This window comes from Micropterus salmoides, unplaced genomic scaffold, assembly GCF_014851395.1.
Source record: "Micropterus salmoides isolate LMB-PRFRI ecotype aquatic unplaced genomic scaffold, ASM1485139v1 Ms_hic_scaffold_1, whole genome shotgun sequence".
NCBI classification, from domain to species: Eukaryota; Metazoa; Chordata; class Actinopteri; order Centrarchiformes; family Centrarchidae; genus Micropterus; species Micropterus salmoides.
Window position 1 is genome coordinate 17,634,366 of NW_024040040.1, and position 17,516 is coordinate 17,651,881.

Sequence of the window (17,516 nt, forward strand, 5' to 3'; positions counted from 1 at the left end):
TTGGTGAGCTCTTGCAAATTGTAGCCTCTTTTTCCTATTTGTAGTGGAGATGAGTGGTACCCGGTGGGGTCTTCTGCTGCTGTAGCCCATCCGCCTCAAGGTTGTGCGTGTTGTGGCTTCACAAATGCTTTGCTGCATACCTCGGTTGTAACGAGTGGTTATTTCAGTCAAAGTTGCTCTTCTATCAGCTTGAATCAGTAGGCCCATTCTCCTCTGACCTCTAGCATCAACAAGGCATTTTCGCCCACAGGACTGCCGCATACTGGATGTTTTTCCCTTTTCACACCATTCTTTGTAAACCCTAGAAATGGTTGTGCGTGAAAATCCCAGTAACTGAGCAGATTGTGAAATACTCAGACCGGCCCGTCTGGCACCAACAACCATGCCACGCTCAAAATTGCTTAAATCACCTTTCTTTCCCTTTCTGACATTCAGTTTGGAGTTCAGGAGATTGTCTTGACCAGGACCACACCCCTAAATGCATTGAAGCAACTGCCATGTGATTGGTTGATTAGATAATTGCATTAATGAGAAATTGAACAGGTGTTCCTAATAATCCTTTAGGTGAGTGTATGTTCTTTGAGCTAAACAGTTCCTTCTAGACTAGAAAGAAGACTGACATAGTTATCTTCACTCAAAGTCCACTTACTAGCTTTAAACCACAGCTTTATTTATCAGCTGATGGGGTTTGCTCAGTTGTTGTCATATTATGTAACAAGGCCATCCTTGAACAGAGAGAACAGAGTTACGGCCTGTTATCATGTGACCAAAGTTCCATACTTTGGTCATGTGAAGACAACTAAGCGGTCTCCATGACAACTGAGCAAACTCAACTCAATCCACTGAGAAAAAGGTTGATTATTTTCTTAAAATACATCATTCTTTGATTGAACAGCAGGTCATCCAGTTCAGTAGCAATGTTTGGTAGGAACAAAGTAAAGTGATATTTTTTGTATTAGATTAGATTGCACTTTGTGAGATTCCTCTTAAAATTTGCCACAAGCACACTCTATTTTCACATGCATGAAAGACAGTACTCCGAAGTACTCTCTACTCCCAAGTACTCCACAATTTTGCAAACAGCTTGTTAATTAACCATCAGAACAATCTTTCAGTATCATTCATATTACTGACTATTTCTACAGAATAATATTCTTGGAATAACCAGTTAAAAAACAGTGACAATAATTGTCATAGTCATTGCCTGCCATGTAAGTGAAACTCCTAACCTAGATATGATTCTGAAACATGTTTTATTAATGCAAAACTGCTGCGTATAAATGAAATGTGTTAATGATACAAAGGAGAAATAGAAGCCAGCAGAGAAAAGAAAGAAATAACTGACATACTACATGTTTCAATAATAAAAGTGCATTATTAAATTCTTAAAAAGACTTGAGCACAGTGATATTTTTTGGTTCTTCTCTGTTGCAAATAACGGCATATGTTTCTTTATAAGTTTCCTTAAAGCTTCCTTTGCCAATATATCTTAGAAACCTGGAGCGGATCCATTCAGACACCAGAGGGAATCATTATCATCATGTGGCTTTACACTGTTAATGAGTCCCCCTTATCCACAGGACGTGCAAGTTTAACCTCACACTGTTACATCTCAGAAAAGAACAAAGGAAAACATGCAAAGACCAAGTAAATAAACTAGAGACATGATGCACATATGAATATATTTGTCATTTTGGATCCATTTGCAGGTGCATGTGCATACTTTGACAGGTCCAACCTACACACAGAGCCGTGAACAAAGCTAGTGACACAAAAATTTGGCTGCAAACTGGCCATATTTTTATTTTATGTCTTTAGAAACTTTCTGTCGATTTGAGCAATGTTGGTCTGCACAGGATGGATTTGTAATTAAGGTTTAAAAGGATGGTTTCACATTTTGGGATACAAACTTGCTCACTTTCTGGCGGAGAGTTAAATGCGAGGATTGACACTATTTTCATATTTATCCGTAACAAGGCTACAGCTATAGCTGGTTAGCTTAGCTTAGCACAAAGACTGGAAACAGGGGTTACCAGCTAACCTGGCTTTGTTTGTTTTCTTTTAAATTTAACAGTAGTTAAAATCAACTTTTTGCTGTTTAATAGCAGTTTTGGGGCTTGGCTAGGAGAAATAACTTCCCACAGTTTCCAATGGTTGTCTGACAATTGGTCAGGACCAATAAATAGTCTGGCACATAACCCCACGTATGTCCCAAAATGTTACTGCAAGTAGCAATATCTCAGGTAATCAGGGCATTTATACATCCTCAACATATGCGTACATCTTCAAGACACACAGCACATTGTTCGTTGTATTGTCACATCTTATCTCTTGGTCCCAAGCCCTCTAGCAATGTTGCCTTTTTGCTGGGGCGCGTAGCAACACTTCCAGGTAATTATAAAAGGGCAGGAAGGATGCTCAGATTAACATGTGTCCATTTGTTTTGCTTGTGAATACACAGTACAGAAAAAGGCTTGCACTTGCAACAAAAATCTATTTTTTGCTGATTAAACCAATTTTGCGCTCACAAAGCTGCTGTAAGACTGCAGGAGGCAGTTTTAGGCTTTCAGCTGGATGACTTTAAGCTTTACCATTTGGCAGGGAAAGCTTACTGCAGTCGACTGTATTTTAACAGCGAGGATGAATGAACAAAAGAGGGATGAAAGGGAAAGTAATTCTCCTGTGCTCCCCTTTGCACTCTCTTTCCTTTGTTTTCCATGTCTATCGCCCAATCCCCCTATACCCCAATTTCTCTCTCTTTATTCTGCCTCGCTCTACCCCACACCCCTCACCCCCTTTCCCTTTTTTCCCTCTTATCTAGGCTAATGCAGCAGCAGCAGCCATGCTAATTTTAACAGCAAATCCTCAGCCAAAGCCCCATACAGGCCCGCTCTCCTACTGCCAGGCCTGGAGTGTTTGTCAACCCGGCTTCTGCTAAAGATGCTGTGTTTGTAGTTCAAAAAGGAGAAAGGGAGAGGAAGTGAAAGTGCGTTAGAGAGATGGAGGGAGGGAGGGAGACAAGAAAGAAACTGTGAGGCTGCCCGGGAGTCCTCTAATGTTAATTTCCCCTGGACTTTTCTTGGAGTTACAATAAAACCTTTACTTCTTCTAAAATTAGAATGGAAAACATGTGACTGGATAGTGGAGGAAGACAGGGAGGCTTAAAGGGAGGGAGGAAGAGGGGAAAGAAGCACAAGCTGAAACAGCAGACATGTGCACACATACACACTTTACGCATTGCAGCTCAAACAAAAACAGTCAAACAAAACAAGGGAGATGCACAGCCTAAAAGTAAGGCAGAGACAGATGTAAAATACATCTCGAGTTTGAAAGGAAGGAACGTAAACCTAAGCAGTTTGGATAGATTGTGCTGAAATCTATCAAAAACTGAACAACAGTGATTCAACCAACATTTGCTGTTCTAAAGCAGTAACTTGTTTCCTGGTAAACAGAAATCGTCTGCTGACATGATGCATCTTTCTCGCAGCAATAACAGCTGCCAGAAGCATTTTATATCATCGTAAGGTGAATATCTTGGATTTTGGGCTGTTGGTTGGGACAAAACAAGCTATTTAAAGACCTCAACTTGTGTTCTAAGAAATGTGATGCACATTTTTAAAGTTTTCTGTCATTTAATGGACTGATTTGATTCAGCTGATTTCCATTGTTATCGATTCCACTGATTAAAGCCATTTTTAATTCTTTTTTTTTTATTCTTATTTGTAGAACATGGTAGAACATTTAACAAGTGCCAATATGACACATGTGGAAGTAAAAAAATCATTATATTTTTAGCCTGTGTGCACCTTACATTATTATATGTATGTGTTTAAATGTAGTTTTCATGCAATTTCTAATTATACCGTTTTAAAGAAAAACATATTTGGGGCAGAGCTTTGTAAGAACAACCACAAGTGCCAACAATTTCATCAAAAACAAATACAAAAAAACAGTAGATTGAAATAAAAGAGCAAGATCACAGATTAAAGGACTTTATGCATGCTGGGATAGATCCACAGCCCTGCCAGCCATCCTGAACAGGAATCTGGAGAACATATTCATGAATGAATCGCTCTCTTATCCGTTCCAGGAATTTAACCCGGCCACTGTCTGGCCACAAATCACTCGTTCTAACCCCCACGTCTGCTCAGAGTCAAAGTTGAACTCCCAGCAGAGTTGAACATCCCAGACGCTCACCTTTGCAGATGAGGCCTTCCTTGGTGATGGCTTGCTTGCATATATCACAGCTCTTGGCCTTCTTGAATGGCTTCAGCTTGAAGGTGTGTGTGTGGACACCCTCCAGCTCGTCGGGCTGAGGGAAGAAGAGGAAGGAAGAGAGATCAGGAGAGAGTCGGTTGAACTGATGCCAGCAGGTCCATGGCCAATAGAAACACATTTGGTATTCAACACAGATATATTCGTCTATGGCTGCACATGGGGGGTTTGATCCCAGTCTTTGATGGCATTTGGTTTCAGTTGACCGGTTCACTTGTGTCTTTGTTATATTGAATGTTTTTCTTTGTCTTTTTTTCCACTTTGGCTTAGATGGTTTCTTTCTTTGAACAGGTCGTATTCATTTTGTTACTTATAAGTATAAGTATTGAAATATATTTAATTTTTTTATATTTTCTGACATTTTATAGACTAAATGATGAATTGATTGATCAAAAAAGCAATTTATGATTTAATAAATGGTTAAACCCAATTCGTCTTGTGCTCAGTTTATACAAAAATGCCAATATGGCGCATATAGCAGCATAATAAACATGTGACATTATTATACAATAATTTTTTTTTATTTAAGGGTAACATCACATGATACACACTTTCATTACTGATGTTATTTTGTGTCACAATGTTGCATGCACACACTGACACACACTGACATAGTCCGCCCACCAGCAGAGGATGTTTTCACTTTGAAGTTCTCTAATTAAATGATTAATTAATGATGGTGAGAGTGAGAGAGAGAGAGAGAGAGAGAGAGAGAGAGAGAGAGAGACTCACAGCAGCCAACAACCTCAAAAAACTCTAGGAATGATGTACGCCTGTGTGTGTGTGTGTGTGTGTGTGTGTGTGTGTGTGTGTGTGTGTGTGTGTGTGTACATTTGAGTATGTGTTTGTGTGTTCATACTGTACTCTATGTGTGTGTGTATGTGTGTTCGGGGAGCTGGAACATTTCTCAGAGTAGCCTGAGGACACAACAGCTCCAGAAACTGCACCAAAACCTGAGCAGAGCAGTGAGGAAGGAGAAGCGCATACGAGCTTTGCATCCCTCAATGCAAAGACATTGTATCACAGATGGTGATGATGATGAAGGTGGTGATGATGATGACGAAGGTGGGGCTGCAGTTGCTGTGTGCATGTTCCCCATAGCTTTGCAAAAATTAATCCCATGACTTATCTAATTTATTCCTGACATGTAGCGACATTTCCAACTCTTTCAAAGCATCACTATGTTGAAATGTGATTTTCCCGCCAAACAGCTGCTCATTACTTAGTGTTGATTTGATTGGTTTAGCCTGGAGCACACAAAATGCAGCCAGGAATACTGTAACTGGGTCACTAGGATTCCCTTTGAAGGTTCCTTAGCTGAAAAGCAGCTCAAACTGACAGTGAATGCTTCAGAGCATCATACTTTCTAGTCATCTTTCAGTCATTTATGAAACACTTGAAACAGATCTGAGGGATGCATTCCACGTTACATGTAATGTAATCAGGTTTTATTCTATTGTGCAAGGTTTTTTTGGGTTGTACTATTTTCCCAATGTGAAGGTCAAATTAACTGAAAAAAGACAATGAGGTCAGACAGTTAACTCAAAATCTGCTCTTTTCTCATTTCTTCTTTTGACAGTTTCTTGTTGCTCGCCCTCCAACACCCTCCCAGCTCTCCCTGTTCTCCTCTCCTCTCTCCGGAGATCTCTTTTCCCACCATCCCTTAGTCTGAACAACCTCCTTGGTGACTCCTATCGATGATGTCATTTCCTTTGGGTATTTGTGCAGCTGGGCTGGTCTGGGTTGGGCTCTCCGCTGGACTATAAATCTCAGTGCACTTTATTGAAAACAGTTTTTTTATAGACACCTTGTTCCAAATGTGAAAGGTTGAAGGAACGAGCCCCTTCAGGAATAATTAACACAAATTTAACCAATCCCATGAATCATCTGAAAGGGATTCCGATTTCACAATATCCCTCTCAGCTAAAAATGGAAGGAGGCTTGTAAATGCTGCATCACTTCCCAAATAAAATAATCTCCAGAAAATATCCACTTTTACAAGCTGAAGTGAAATAAATCAAACCTCAGTATCAACAAGCCAGTTTCTTCCAGCTGTGTCAATATTCAAGTCAACTCTTTGCACTAATTAAAACCCCAGAAACCTAACCACCAAGTAAACTTAACCACCAATACAGGGCCAAGGTCTCATTCCCTTTCCTATTTAGCACTAGCACCTGTAACTCAGTTGGTTTTCCACCAGAGAGTTTATTTTATTAAAGGACTATCTAGTTTTTTAATCATAATAAAGCTAATTTGTTAGCATTTAGCAGCAACAAGTCGCATGATTCACCATTACTTTCATGTCAACTTATGTTGTTTATTAAGGCTGATGCATGCCTCTCCTGGCTGCATGTATGAGCAGTGCTTGAAGCGTCCATATCAGGTTCTCTGGGCAATTCATAATGGCTCTAAATAATATAGCATTACCCAGAGGGCACCACATTTTTTAAAGTAAAATTCTACACTACCAATTGCTGATTGTTTGAGTGATACACTAAAAGCAGAGAGAACATATCCATTGATACTAAAGGCATCCTTATCGGTGCCTTTAGTTGAAACATGTTCAACTTTTCGCGAACTAACCATTCACAGCCTGGATGGGTTGGAAGAAAAAAAGTTGATGTGCTACAGTAAACTTAAGAACTCATAGTTATGCATGAATTTTTTTGTTATGTTATATTGTATTAGGTATTGTTACTTTTCTCAGTAACTAGTAGTGTAACGGATTGCTTTTCTAAAACAGTAATATTATTACAATTACTTATCCAGGTAACGCTGTGTTACTGCATTACTGAACGCATCATTCTTGACGTGAATGCGCAACTGTGCAGCAGGTCAGCGGCACCAGATTTTGCTGTTCATGTCCGCTGAAACTAAAGGAAGAATTGAGAATGAGATAGAGAGGTGTTCTTTCCACAGCTGTAAGTAGCTACTGCCATTATTTTGTCACAGTCTAAGATGCGAAGAACATTGTCATCCATTGTAAACTCGAGTGCGACCAGCAAAAAGCTTTCAACCGTGAAAAATTCTACTTTTAATTTATTGAAACATCTGCTGAAGCAGCACACCAACCTGAAACTTACAGAAAGAAACTCCGGCCGCTACTGTCACTGATGCTTGGACTCGTCGGGAGAGAGTGGTGTTAACGTTATGTAAAAATACTGAATACTTCTTATAAACATGCTACATGCAGAATGTAACAGCTGTCGGGATTTGCTTGCTTAATTTTTTTTATTTCAGCTGGTGGCGTAAAGAAACGTTAGGCCTATATGACACCAGAAGACACCCCAAAAGATGGCATCCAAATACATCCAATGATAAATGGACTGCATTAATCTGGTGCTTTTATTTAAAGCTTTTCACAGTGTCTCACATTCACCCATGTATGCACACACACACACACACACACACACACACAGATGGTGTCATACTATGCCACGCACTGGCCAACCTTTGGGAGAAGTACTTCTATGACTTCAATGACTAACTCCACTGTTTGCAAGACTACAACTGCTACCGCTAGTTCTTCTACTACCACAACTAATTACAATCACTACCAGTACTGCTACAACCAGAACTACTCCATCTACAAAGGACTCCAGGTGATGAGGCTCAGCGATAATAAGACTAAATTGTGTAATCCTTTGCTTCGCTCTCTTTGAGCTCATTTTCTGGTTGCTTTCTGAAGCTCCCTGTCTTTTATTCCCTTCCTCTGCATGTGCCGCAGTCAATTTGGCTCAAAGCTTTTTACAAAAGTGTATTTCTCAGCGTTTTCGCTCCCCTATCTTCCTAAATCTTAATGGCTTTTGTTACACTCTGTCACACTGTGACTCGCTATAAGCTCCAGAGAGGAATCATGGCTGACCTTGGCTGCACGGAGCCAGACACAGCATGTTACAACAGGTACCTTCAAACAAACAGTGTGCTGGCTACATGCATGCTGATAATTCCTGTAAGAAAAACTTAATTAACAGCCACTCTGCCAACCATCTCATTAATGACATTCTTTCATAAGTTGGTTGATATATTGAACAGCAGCTCAGGTTTAAACACAGACAGACCACACACACATTTAATTAATATGAGCTGACTGATCCATCATGATTATTGGAGGACTGCTGAGATGGACAAATTAAAATGGAAAATTCTAGACAAAAACAAACAAGGGAGATAATAAGAGGATTGATAATTGAAACTGTTAAAAATGTTTGTGATGAGGCTATGTATGAGATATTGGCAGTTTTCCCATGACTATTGTATTACATTGTATGTATAAGCATTTTACCAGCTTCTCCCAGCCAAACATGCCCTGACAATACTTTTATATGCAAGTCACTTAATTTAGTATTCATGAATATTTAATTTTTAGTTTAGACAAACAGAAACATCTTCCAGAGGAGTAAGAAATCTTTATTTGCTTCCAAGAACACCAATTTAAAAAATTAAATTTTCTTTACTAATAACATATTGAATCACCTGCTTTGGTCTGTCCATTTCCAACATGTAGAAAAGTAAAATTATCTCCAAAAACTGGGATCAATCTTTAAGTAATTTTCAGACTAAACATGTGACTAAATAACTGCCTAGGATGAATATCTTTTGCAGAGTGGGCCCGGCTGGCTTTATAAATAGCGACTGAAGAGCCTAGGTGCCACTCTACAGCCCTGATGTTAAAGATGACCTGGCAGAAAGCCGCCAGCTAAACCAATCAGATGCAGCCAGCTGTGTCACAGGCAGGAGCCATGGTTACCTGGCTGCCACGGCAACTGGGGTCAATGTGTCCTGTCAAACAATGATGGATGAGGCAGGGTTTTAAAAAAGGAGAGAGAAAACATATAACCACAAGTTTGCACAACCATGCACATGCACACAAATGCATGCACACCTTGGCATAGAGGCCCACAGCGAGTATCGCCACAACAGGAGTGCAAATGGTTCTTGGATGGCTGCCATGTAGCATCTGGGATTCAAGTTTTTTCAGAGAAAGAGGGAAAGGGGCCTCAGCAGCTTAAATGGCGAGTAATCAACAAAGAGAAAAAGAGGGCTCAGTACTTAGTTTGTGCCTTCTGCAATGGACATGACCCTCAGAGTTTCATGGGCTCTGGGTCTCATAATTTTTTTAAAGTTTTTTTCAAGGAGTATGTTGTAACATGTAAGATGTTAGTAAAGCTCACAATGGGGCATGTAATCAGAAAACCAATTCACTAATGAATGCCATCAGATTCTTAATCATCCATGACAGATTTTATTATCTGTTCCAAAACAACTTGCGTCCTGGATTCCATGTCAAGTTTTGCCAAGAAAAGGACGTTCAAGCAACATTTCCCCACATAATCTCTGTTGCTAACTAACACGCCTACCATTGCAGAAATCAGCAAGGATAATGAAATCATATTTTATATACACACACACACACACATACGTATATATATATATATATATATATATGTGCGTGTGTGTGTGTGTTCCACTAGCGAAGTAGTGGCCATTTTTTACCATGGGTGTCACCAAAATCAAGAAAATCAACAGACTCCTGTACTATCATGAATAAAACCAGACAACTGTCATGCTGAAATCAAGATAAAAGCAGGATGATTATTTCACAATAATTACAGCTAATGAAATTACAGTCATGGAAACTTGGAGTCAGTTTTTTGAAGGTGCGGATCTCTACTGAAAGCTCTGTTTTGGACTCCTAGTAAAACAGAAATTTCGACATACACATCTGAAAGCAGCCATCCAAAAGACAAGCCGATACAGAAAGCTGAAAAATCACAAGCCCTGTCCTCTGTGTCGTGTTAGGAGGAGAATCCCAGGAGGGGCCAGAAAGTGAAAATGGACAGGAGAGTTGTGAGGGAGAGAAAGGAGAAGACGAATAGAGAGGGGAAGGAAAATAGATGTACATGGAGAGAAAGAGGGGGATACAGGGATAGAGTGAACAGTCTAAGAGCCAAGGATGGAGGAAGAGGAGAGAAGGTGTTTCTGTGTGTGTGTGTGTGTGTGTGTGTGTGTGTTCAGGCTTATAGACAGCAGGCCTAGTAAATCAAGGCTCTGTGCTCCTCTCCCCCAGTTGCACTTAGCTAATGAAAAGCATCACTATGCTACCTCGAACCGCGACCCCACTTAGAGCCAAGATGTGGGAGCAGGCGGGAAGTGAAAGGAAGGGAGTGAGGGGGGGTGCAACTCTCTCAAAGACACTGCACTTTGCTTCTGCTCATTTACGGCAACGCATGAACACAAATCCTGGCACATATAACCAGTCACAAAAGATGCATGTATTCAGTCATGCATGTACAGCTAGACATACAGATAAAGGTGTCATAGGAACATAGAAGACACGAGATTAGGAGGGACACCATTTATGAGGATGAGTTTTATTTTCTCATGGTGGCCATTGACAAATGATAGGACTCAGACCAGATAAATATCTACCAATTCACTCCCTACTCCCTAGCCTACTTGGAAAACATTCGCAGAGATTTTCAAGACTTTAAAAAGCTATAAGTTACAATTTTGAGGTAATATTTCTGTCTGACTGTTATCGAAAAACTGATATTGAGCCTCACTGGCTAGCTAGCAGCTAAGTAGCTTTAAAAAGTTACTAAACGAGTAACTATAATCAATATTTTCATATTAACAATGGATCACATGACAGGAGCTTCTCTTGTGATGAACTCACAGACTACACTAACCTGCCCAGCACCAAATGACAGACACACAAAGTGAGCAGCCAGCTGGTGAACGTAGTGGAGCATTTACCAGCTAAAGTAGCAGATATTTTCCACAAGATTAGTGGAGACAAGAAACAGAGCTGGAATGAGAGTCAATATTAGACTTACATTCGCCTAGTGGACACAAACACGACTCCAAAGAAAGGCTAATATTGCTCCGTAATTTATTTGCTGGATGTGTAGGCACAAGCTAACAAGTTGGTTGTAAATATTGTGTTATTTATTTGTGTAAAGCTTGTTTCTGCTGTCCCCAAGTGGCCAAAACACATTTTACAGGAAAATGCAGCTTCCCATTAGTCCATTTGATGATAAAACTTTAAGGTAGTAAATTTTCCTATTATTTCTGTACTGTATTTTAGCCTCAGTTGCTTGTAGCTTGCTAGCTTGTAATTATGCTAACTTGACTAACAGCTGCTGATTAAGAAATATTGTAGGAGTCAGCTTCTTAAGGTCAATAACTTTCTTTCTGTTATCAACATAGTTAATGTGACATGAGCTTATGGCTAAACCTTCTGCAAATCAGACCATTGAAATGGAAAAACACAGTTTATCCATTGTTTTGAAACCCCCAAACGGCCCACCGTGGTTTTCTGGCCTTTTCTAGACAAAATGTGTTCTATTGACATAAATCTGCTCTGACCACATATTTTATATGTATCACTTTTCTCTGTAATATGTATCAGACCCATAAAGTCCTCAAAGCCACACATATACATTCACCACCCTACCAAAAGAAGATAGTCTTAATATAAGTGTAAATGTTTGTAGTCTGAACTTCCTGTTTATGCCAGGTGCATTTTGAGCTGCTACATCTGGGACTAAGGCCCAGACACTCAAAACCACACTGACACACATACACCAACACAAACGTCCCCACATCCAGTGTCATTCATGGCCAACATGCCTCCTCTAATGTAGCGCCACATGTGGTTCCATTTATAGCTCAGTTAGAGGAAAATCTTTCTGCATGAATTGGAAGAATGGTTGAAAAACACAAAGAGGGGCATGTTGGAATAAGGATGTACGGTATCATTTTGCATAATGATGAAATTTAGCACAAACCCTGTAGCCCATTATTCGCTCACTCAAAGTGTCCCCCAATGTGCAATAAAGGAACAATAGTGCAATAAATATAGCCCTTCAGAGACTAAAAGAGTTTTTTTTAACTTTGGTGTTTTGCTGTATAATATTCAGCAGAAGATCTCTATGTTCTTCTCTGGTCACAAAAAATGCGGTCCTCGTCAAAAAAACCTAATGTAAACATAAAAATTCATGTTGATCTTGTCGCTTCATTTTTTCATTCCTCCTAAAAAGACTTCTTGGCGATGAGATTGACAGCATAGGAGTCCTAGAGGCTGCAGTAAATATTATCTCTTTGCTGTCAGGGTAAGATATATACTAGGTGAGAAAGAAAGTGAGTGAGCGAAGTGAATGGTCGTCTGACTGAGTGGCTATGGCTGATGGACGAGGTGAACAGAGGGAGCGAATGAGTCACACGGAAAAAAAATTGACAAAGAGTGCCAAAACCAACCAAAATGCCTCAATGAAGTCAAGCATGAGGAACAGGCCCCACAGAAACTAACAGGCTGGGGAGAGAGAAGTCCTGCACACCCCCCCGGAGATGAAAAAGCAGAGCCACACCTGCTTTCAATTTCCACCAAATTGAAATTCTGTCATGAACAATGGGCGCCTTTGTGAGACAGAGAGCGAGAGAGAAAAGGAGGAAGGAAAATGAGAACCAGAATGGTATTTGTATCATTGTGTGTGAGCATCTCAGCATTTCCATATTATATACACTCTCCTATTCTAGAGAGCTGTTTTCATAAACATATGGAACTTAACATGGTGATGGACTTGATGAACCGGCTTAAGGGCAAAGAAACTTTGATTTTACGATATGCAATCAGATATCAAATAATGCACACGCACACAAAAAAAGAAGAGACAGAGAGCAGCCGGACACTGAAAAAACAGGAGTGTACAAGGCCTTATCCAAAAGTTTAATTTTATTTAAAAATGTGTCTGAATTTGTTTTCTTCAAAGAGCACTCCAGAGATTTAGAATTGCACTTCCATTAAGATGGGCGACTACCAAGAGACAGATTTTAATACAGTCATCAAAGTCCAAGCAGGTATCCTGAATTTGAGTCCTTAGCATGAGACAAACTCAAAAATTCCCACAATGCAACGCAATAGCATCTTTTAATGTCCACACCACCAGTATATACATTTTTTGTGGACCTTGATGACATCACTATGACATCATAAGGGTTATTTTCTCAGAAAACTGTACAATACCTGGGTAGTTATCTCCTTATGTGTAAAATCGGTGACTGAATTCATTCTTAGTGTGGCAGACGAACCAGTCACCCCGCTGTAAACTCTGCTCTCATTGGCAGCCTCCACTTTTAAACTCTCTGAATCTGTGATCTCAACACAGTTGGCATATCAAACAGCTCAAATTAGCAGGGCCACTAAGATCAGTCTGCAAGACGGTTTAGATGAGTACTGCACTGACAAATCGTGTTTCTTTCACCAGCTTTATGCAGCACAAAAAAAGCAGGGGTTCCTAAAATTCTTCATGTTGAGGACCGTTAAATTAAAAACTTTATTAACCATGAATCCCAGGGTGTTGGAGGTGTCCCATGCGTCACATTTTTACAGTAGATGGGGAAATAACAGAGGGGGGAGTGAAATCTCTTATCAGGATAGTAATTTTTTGGGTTATTATCCCAGTGGGGCCTTCTTCACTGTGATTTTGGGCACATCAGTGATTGACAACACAGTAGCCCCCATAATCACAGTATATATGATTACTGCATAATACATGAGCACAGTTTGGAAAGCTTTCTTTAAAACATTGAAAAGTAACAATAAGACTGGTCCAAAACAACAAATGACACTACAACTAAACTAAAAAGAGCAGCCTGTCAGAGAGTGTTTTTTGGTGGAAATAGACACATTTGGTCACCAGGGAGTCTCTTTTGGGATCGCAAACATGAAGGAAAGTACAAATCAATGAAATCAATCAGGAGTTTTACAATTTTAAGGCATAGATACAACACATTTCTTTCACTATGTACACCCATACTTCATGGGAGTATGGATAAGTGTACAAGAACATAGATATGAGTTCAGGATGTTTTATTTATGGCGCTGAACATCCCAGTGGACTGACACTGTGGGCCGGTTGCCAGATTGTAGTAGATCCCTCCTTGAAGTCCAGAAACTGTGTGTGTGTGTGTGTATGTGTGAGCATGTGCATCTATGACTACCTCCTTGCTTAAGTGGGCGTGATGTTATATGGATGCATCAAATAAACCCACACACACATACATTTGTGTGAGGATGCAGCTGCTAAACTGTTTGCGTGAGTGTGCGATATGATCAATACCAGGTGCAGACAGAGACACACAGAGATCAATGAGCTGTGATCATGAAGTCTAGGCCGCTTATGATCATTAGCCTGCTGCTAATGAACTTAGAATGCCATGTTTGCTAATGAGTTGTCCTCTCTTTGAGTCCATCTCAGGGGGAAAAAACATGCAGTGCAAGTGATACAGTATTAATACACATGCCACAACTTCATGTGTACAGGTGTGTGTTATATTATTCCTTCACATTTGAACATCTTGCTCACACTATTCATTTTCAAATCACGCAGTAAGAAGTTGCCGAAGACAAGGAACACACAAGAATAGGGTGATATGAACCCAAATGCTGATACGTGTTGATTAATTGATTAGTGGATTGAGAGAAAACTGATACATTTTTTTCAAAGCAAAAATGGCAAAAATCCACTGTTTCAGATTCTTAAATGCAAATAGCAGCTAGTTTTCTTTGATTTCCATGATAGTAAACTGAATATGTTTGGGTTTTGGACAGTTTGTTGGACAAAACAGGACATGTTAAGGTGTCACCATGGGCTCTGGCAATATCTAATGGGCATTTATTGCTATTTTCTACACTAAGATTCATTGATAATGAAAGTAATCGCTAGTTGCAGTTCAAATATAACACGACTACAAACCAAAGACTTAAAATGACCACAGAGTTGAAAGAGCATCATTTAAAAACTTTTTCTTGTGTACAATTAGCCCAGTGGTTCCCGACCTTTTTGGCTTATGACCACATAAAAAAAAGTGCATTAGAGGAGCATTACAGGCAGTGAACATATTAAGTTGTGTGTAGTTCAAACAGAAAGTGATTTTCTTTTCTAATTGCCTGATTTAAAAATTTTTCAGAGGCCTGAAATACATTCAAGTCAAGTTATTTTTATTTGTATAGCCCAATATCACAAATGACAATTTGCCTCAAGAGGCTTTGAACAGAAAAGCAATGATTAAAGGAAAATCCACTTCTCTGTATTTTCTGACATGACATGTATTTTCTTTCCCCTCATTTGTTTACCCCTCTAATTTTATCTTAACTTTTTTCAAACAAACTGTAAATGCCAAAGATTAGCTGTTCCAAATGTGAGGATTTGCTTTAATTTCTTCATTTTATATAATTGGAAACCAAATACCTTCAGTTTTTGGGCTGTTAGTCACTCAAAACAAGCAATGTGTAGACATCCTTGCGAGCACCTGCATACTGTGATGGGCCTTTTTAATTAAATAATCATTATTTTGTGTTAGTTGTAATATAGTACTTATTTCAACTACGTCTACATCCATATTTCAAATTTGCCATCTATAACGTCAGGCATTAGCATTTTTTAATGTTTGAATCATTTACAGACATCCCACCCAGCATCTACTAGGCTAAGCTTTGAGGGTAGAGATCCAGACTCAGGTATGAGATGCGGGGGCAGAGTAGTGCACAGTGCCCAGGGGAAGTGTGCTGAAGCTGGGTCTCGGGCTGTCTGGTGGTGGCCCGGGGGCCTGGAGGGAGGCACCCGGTCACATCTCATATAAATCACCTCGTCACAGATACACAGAGCATTGTTTAGCCAGAGTGAAGACAGCACTCTCTGAGGACAGTCTGACTCTCAAAGATACAGTACCACATACACACACACACACACACACACACACACACACACACACACACACACACGCGCACAAACGCACTGGTTCGAAACAAGAGCACAGAGTAAGCTGGAGGGATCTGTGGCTGCAGACAGTTAGCCCGTGTGGAAGCTGAACAGCACATACGGTCCCTTCGGAGGCTGTTACCAAAACTAGGTCTGATGCAATTTCATTTTGAGGTTTTGATGACGAGGTGGACCTCATCATCAAAACCTCAAATATCGCCACATAGAGACACCGAGACTGATTCATTAGTGAAGAATCTCCTCACTCAACGCAGGCCAATCACTAGCCAGGGCTAGCTGATAAACTCTTACTAGCAGAGGGATATAACATTCCTAATACACGGCAGGCCACACACACAGAGGTGACACACACGGAGGCGTGGTAGGCAGTAACGGTCCAATCAAAGCCTGATTGATTTTCATAGCTCTTGGGGGATTCTGTTCAGTCAATAAGGGACTCTGTTAGACAACTGAAGACATGATGGATCTTCCATAGATCTTGACTTACAGTGTTCCAGCTGCCTTGTACTGGATTACTATACATACAAAACAGAAGTAGGTTTTGAGGTGCCTGGAAATCATTGCAGTCATATAGCGTTGCATAAACCACAAGAACGTTAACAAATCATGATGCATTTTATAGACATCTGATTATATAGCCTTCTCTGCCATAGTGTATAGTAAGAATTTCTGTTATTAACGTAAATATACATTTGAAAAAAACGGTTGAGCTTCTGGTCATAAAATGTTTATAAACTGAGATTTGATGAATATTTGGGAGCAATACTGTGAATAAATGTACCGCAATTAATAGTGGCTATTTTGAGATGCACATCCAAAAGAGGCTACCTTTGTTGACTTCCGTCTTTATCTCCCTGTTTGGGGGCTTTTACTGTAGTGTGGAGCCACAGTTAGTGCTGAGGTCTGAGTGCCTGCTGAGTAACTTAACTTTGGACAGTCCACAAGTGTGCTTGAGAAACTCAGATACCACATGCAAAACTGAGAGAACTTGTTTAAAACAAAGCTTTCCAGTAGTGTTTAGAATCCACTCGATCTAAAGTCTACCAATGTGTGTTTGTACAGTGGCTGGAAAGGCTGAAGTCATTTTAAAGGGGCACTTCAGAGATTTGATATACGTACGACTTCCATAAAGATGGAGGGGCTTGCAGAAGGGTCAAAACTGATGCCCCAGAGGCTGAGCTATACTAACTTGTAGTCGAAGTCAAGCCAAAAAACTCTACTAGAGCCTACATTTCCCTTAACCCAACCTGGTAACATCTTTCATTAGACCCTCCCTGCCTTGCAAATGTCCATGTCTTTCAAACCCCAAACCCCCTGAATATTTCCTTTTCTCACGATTACTCCAGACGACATCATACAACCGTTTTCACTGCCTGAGTTATACTGCCCAAGTAAACTTGTGTCCTTGACTAAAATCAGTGGAGTGGACCTTTAAGATACAGCAATTTTTTAATT

The 17,516-nt window shown here is 40.0% G+C and overlaps 1 protein-coding gene across 10 annotated transcripts in view; it reads right to left on the minus strand.

Annotated features, from left to right (window-relative positions):
- Positions 1–17,516, minus strand: part of tns1a (tensin 1a) — a 106,503-nt gene that overhangs the window by 76,577 nt on the left and 12,410 nt on the right. For all 10 annotated transcript variants that reach the window (XM_038721203.1, XM_038721300.1, XM_038721261.1 and 7 more), the window contains one exon: positions 4,198–4,312. In XM_038721203.1, coding sequence (XP_038577131.1) covers positions 4,198–4,312 — 115 coding nt within the window. The remainder of the gene's footprint in view (positions 1–4,197; positions 4,313–17,516) is intronic.